Source organism: Elephantulus edwardii, unplaced genomic scaffold (genome assembly GCF_000299155.1).
Source record: "Elephantulus edwardii isolate Elephantulus edwardi_28Jun2011 unplaced genomic scaffold, EleEdw1.0 scaffold00325, whole genome shotgun sequence".
NCBI lineage: Eukaryota > Metazoa > Chordata > Mammalia > Macroscelidea > Macroscelididae > Elephantulus > Elephantulus edwardii.
Genome location: NW_006400075.1, coordinates 293,048 through 298,204, shown reverse-complemented (window position 1 = coordinate 298,204; position 5,157 = coordinate 293,048). Strand labels below are relative to the sequence as shown.

The 5,157-nt window shown below is 37.9% G+C and overlaps 1 gene segment (V, D, J or C); it reads right to left on the bottom strand.

Moving 5' to 3' along the window:
• Nucleotides 1-1,942: 1,942 nt before the first annotated feature.
• LOC102851255 lies at nt 1,943-2,534 on the bottom strand. The segment is given in 2 exon segments: nt 1,943-2,388; nt 2,480-2,534. Coding segments are annotated over 2 exon segments (489 nt in total).
• Between the last annotated feature and the right edge of the window lie 2,623 nt (nt 2,535-5,157).

Genomic DNA, 5,157 nt, shown 5'->3' with positions numbered 1-5,157 from the left:
CAATCGCACTGTCTCTGACACACCCATCCCGATTACCCCAGTCACTGAATCAATCCACCTCATAGAGGGTCTTCCCCTCCTGCGCTGTCCCTCCACTCTGCCCAGCATGATGTCCCTCTCTAAAGACCTGTCTCTCCTAGTATGTCGATATTTATGGGTTCAATTTCTTCCTTAACAATATCTAATTTTCCTACATTCATAGTTCTCACATTGCATATTCTAACCACTAGTGTCAGCTTACAACTGCTCCTCTTCCTTAGTAATTCCACACATGAAAGTTCCACATCATCCGATCTGCTAGTCTAAGTGTGTTCTATTGTACATGGGGTTTTTGAAGTCCTGCTATTTCAGAAGTGGATGGCCCATCCTTCTACCTAGTCTGTCTTTATCTGAATGCTCAGATTTAGAAAAATATCTGACAGACATGCCTTTTACAGAACAATGCATATGAAAGATCTTTCACAATTGTAGAAATAGCCAGTAGTTTTAGTTTTGTCCCTGCCCTTGACATGAGTCTCTGACCCATCACTTCCTTACTCCCCCAGTATTCCTTTCTACTTCCACCTACTCCCTTCAGCACCTATCTCCTTCTATACCCCCCTTGATCTGATAGCTTATATTTCTAGCTTTGTGGGTTTCTGTGTTTGCAAATTCTTCAAGACGTTGCCTATTTCTTATGCTGTGATCAGTGTCTCTTGAGTTTAGGGGTATGTAAGTCCAAATACAAAGGTCTAATGTTAGGGAAACTTTCTTATTTCAGATTGTTCTGAAGAAAAGTCCTTTCCCTTTAATTTCTGCTCCAGGTTTAACTTCTTGTGGCTTGGGCAAGAATTATATTGCTATGTGTATAGTGACGTACCTGAAAGAAGTCAGCGAAAGAGAGTTGAGGTTTAAAGTTATAACTTTATTCAAGCAGAGCTCCTGGGTGAATCCTCTGTCCTGAAGAGACAGAGCAGAGAATTCACAACCTTGCGGGGTTGGGATGGGGTTTTTATAACGGGGTCTTTAGGAAGAAGGGAGTTGCAGTCCATTTCTTAATTTATGGTGCATGGTTGGCCAAGTGAGGTTGGCAAGGTCATTTGTCTACCTTATCAGCAGCAAGCTAGGCCATCCAGTCTGAAGTCTGCATTCTTGTTCTCCTTTCTGGCCTCCTTGCCCTGGCCCAACACTATGTACTGTCAAATCAAAAGTAACTCATAACTGACTCTCCAGCAGGTTTTCAGTCTTAGTAAATCACATAAGAGGTTTCCAATCTATAGAGGAATATATTGTTTGGGAGCCTGGGCTTTATGAAAAAGAATGTGACATCCCGATTGAAGGAAGACTCATCAACTACCTGAATTATGAACAGGAAATAATCTTGCTTGTCAAAACTGAGGAGGATTCAAAGCATTTGCTACAGAAGTTATTGAGTACTGTAGTTTTCAATATGGATTTCAGCTACACATCAAGAAAGCAATGTTTCTCACCACTAGGCCAATTGGCAGCACTTGGTAGCTGAAGTGAGTGAGCTGATGTCAGGATGAAGGAATGACAAAGATTAAATAGGGATTTGGACAGTTGAAGAGCTAATAGGCAAAAGTAAATCATAATCATACAAAGCACAATGTAGGTGAATAACCACATAACACATAAAATATATGAAGAAACTCAATGTATATGAATGATTGTGTACAAAACAGTAAAATTTTAAAAAGGAAGAATCAAGTTAGAGAGAGGAGAAAAAGCAAGAGAGTGCTGTTGTTGCTGCTGTGCACTGTTAAATAGTATATAACTGACCCTTCAGCAGGTTTTCAGAGTCAGGAAATGCATGTGAAAAGATTGCCCATCTCTCTTATGTAGCAACAGATATAAGTGGAACACGTATCTTTGGATAGGGAATGTTAAATCCTTCCACTGAATGAAAGAGCTTCTTAATGTTAAATATTTCCTTGAGCAATTATCAGATGGAGGATGCCCAGATCACTACAGGAAATTTGCCTTTAACCCACATCTGCACCTGCTCCTGGACCAGAATCTTGTGGACTCTTCTCTCACAGAGAGGTTTCTGTCTAGGTTCACATTGAGTTTCCTGCACTGTGTCTTTTGCACAGTAATACATGGCTGTGTCCTCTGTTCTCAGACTGTTCATCTGCAGGTACAGCATGTTCTTGTTGTTGTCTCTGGAGATGGTGAATCGGCCCTTCACAGAGTCTGCGTAGTATGTGTTACTGCTTTTGTCACTAATAGCTGAGACCCACTGCAGCCCCTTTCCTGGAGCTTGGCGAACCCAGCTCATGGCATAGCTACTGAAAGTGAATCCAGAGGCTGCACAGGAGAGCTTCAGAGACCCTCCAGGCTGTTTAAGGTCTCCACCAGACTCCACCAGTTGTACTTCACACTGGACACCTGCAAAGAAGAGTAGTAACATTCAGGTCAGGAAATCATTACACAATTTCACCCATGCCTATTCACATATACTTGTTCTCTATTAAATGACCTTTTAAAATGGCAACAAGGAAAATCCAGCCAAGTGGAAACATAGTGACTCCTCTATGTTCAGCCCTGGTCCCTGAGTGAGGAAATCTGAGATTCTGGGGCTCCTCTCCCAGAGCTGTAGTTATGGGGCTGGGCTGGTTTTCATCAGCAGGAGAAAGAACCCTATTTGCATGTGCCCTTCCTGTGTATTAATAGGATGTGGATTAGCATGACCTGGAGTGACATGACTTTGTGTGACCACACCTCAGAGCAGACAGGAATGTCCTATGGGCCTTTAGAAAATTGAAGATAGCATTCTGAAAAAATTGTTTCTTATTTTAATTTTTTATACAATTTGAGTATTATTTTACAGATTTTTCAATCAATATTGAAATTTATTGATTTTTTTCAGTCAATAATTTTTATACATTTTTTATTTGTGACAAAGATTAACATTTCCTCCTTGTCACTGCACACTTCCAACTTTCTCCCCATGATTCTGAATTTTATTCGTTCTTTTCCCCTCATCCTTCCTGCATTCTGAGTTTTATACCTCAGCAGGTTCTATCTTTTTTTTTTTTTACTCTTTTATGGTTGATCATTCTAAGAGTGTGTACTTCCTTGGTATTATTGCTTGGCTGTAAGTTGAGCCACAATGGTGAGTTCAGTTGTAGGTGTAAAGGATTACTATAAAGCATTGAATTGTCATGATTCACCTCTCTCTAACAGAAATATAGTTCTTGCTACTTTTGTGAATTTTGGTTTTATTCCACTTTTGACTCACACTTTGTCCAATATGTTCTAAACAACGTGATCATTTCAAACTAATCAGCAGTAGCAGACAGGTGCCATTTGTGTTTTCCGTCTTCATGATCAAAGAATTTGGGATTATTGTGTACTAATTATTATTGTGAACTAATTATTTGATTTCAACAACCATTTTCTTTCCTTTTTATTTCTAAACATGTTTACGTATTTATGAAAGCATCAGTTAAATAGATCTGAACAAAAAGGCAATTTTGATTTATACTCATTTTTTATAGACATTGCAATTGAAGATTGTTGTCATTTAGTCCTTTTATTTTTTTTTTCCATTATCTTCACTGTTCTTCATTCTAGACAGATAGAGACCTTTAGTCACATCTCAGAGACTACAAAGTTTCTAAGACCTATGCTAAGGCCCACCAATGCAGGATGTAAAGTCTCCAGAGACTTTTGTCCCTGAGGATGTGTGACCAGAAGCTCATTCCCTTCAGGTGTTTGGTTAAGAAGCTTACATTAGGTTGCCCCCTGGTGGCTCCACTGTATGCGTGGATACACTAACAGCATGTGCAAATAAAAAGTAGAAATGCTGTGTACCAAACATAAGAAGGATCATAAGTTTAATCCCTTTCACCTTCATATATTTCTTGACTTCCATATGCTTATATACAAAATGTTTCTAATTACGGATATTATGAAATCTCATGTGTAACACTACATGTCTCCATCTTTATCTTCACTTCAATGATGTTATATTGCTCACCATTTCATTGAATATAACATTCTTTTCATCCAACTTCATAATTATTTACTATCTAATTAAAGAACAATGATTCAATTGTGTATAACATGCTGAGCTGCTAATTGAATTGATTATTTTGTGGAGAGTTTTTTTCTCCTAATTTCTGAATTGTTAATAGCAAGAATTTACCAGAAGAAAGATGAGGCTGTCTTCTCTGTCTAAATTATATCATCTGTAACCCAAGAGAATATCCATGAGCTGGAATCAACTTGAGGGGTATAGAGGACTCTTTAATCGACTAATTTCTCTCTTTCTTCTCCACCTCTTCCCATCCCCAGTAAACATCAGAGTCTTTCTTGTGATGTGTAACATTTCCTTAACTTTTCATAGTAGCGTCCTAGTAAAATATGTGTCCTTTTGTAATGATTTAACTAACTAAACATATTTACTCTAGATTACTCCATGTTATTAATGGTTTGAAAATTCTTCATTATGCTGTAATACTGCATAGTTGTCCATTGTTTATAAATGCCAGAGTTGTTTTGTTCATCTGTTAATGGCTCTATGGTTTTGGGGTTTTGGATGGATGCAAAATGCTGTAAGAATATGATATACATGAATGTGTTTATATCTGTTCAAGTGGTGTCACTTACCACTTTATGACATACACCTAGTAGCAGGGAGTTCTGGTGGCCTGTAGGTAAGGTGCTGTGCTGCCAACCCAAAGGCACATAGTTTGAATCCACCAGCTGCTCTACAGCAGAAAGAAGGACAATCCCCGCCTGTGGGGTTTTCTATCTCTGAAACTCCCTGGAGGATTAGCTGAGTTACTTTTTTTATAATCTATATAATTTTAATGTCAATTTCAAGAATGTAAATGAAACCGTTTGTAATAAACATACAATAGCTTACTTGCCATGGGAACATTAAACTTCTTTTTGAGGTATGACAGTCCAGTTGTTTTATATCTCCTTTTTTAAAAAAAAAAATAGTTGCCTTCTTTTAAAAAGAGTACATCAATTCTCTTTTAAATTGTTGCCAAGGAATTTTGTAAACTATTAAGTAAAAGGAAACTTGCAGCTAGGAATTTTGCTAACTATTTTAGATAAAACTACTTGTGAGTGAATAATTCGTGAGTACATCTAGCCTTCAGCTATCTCGAGTGTTCAGATTATTTTATATGAGTCACTTTTTTT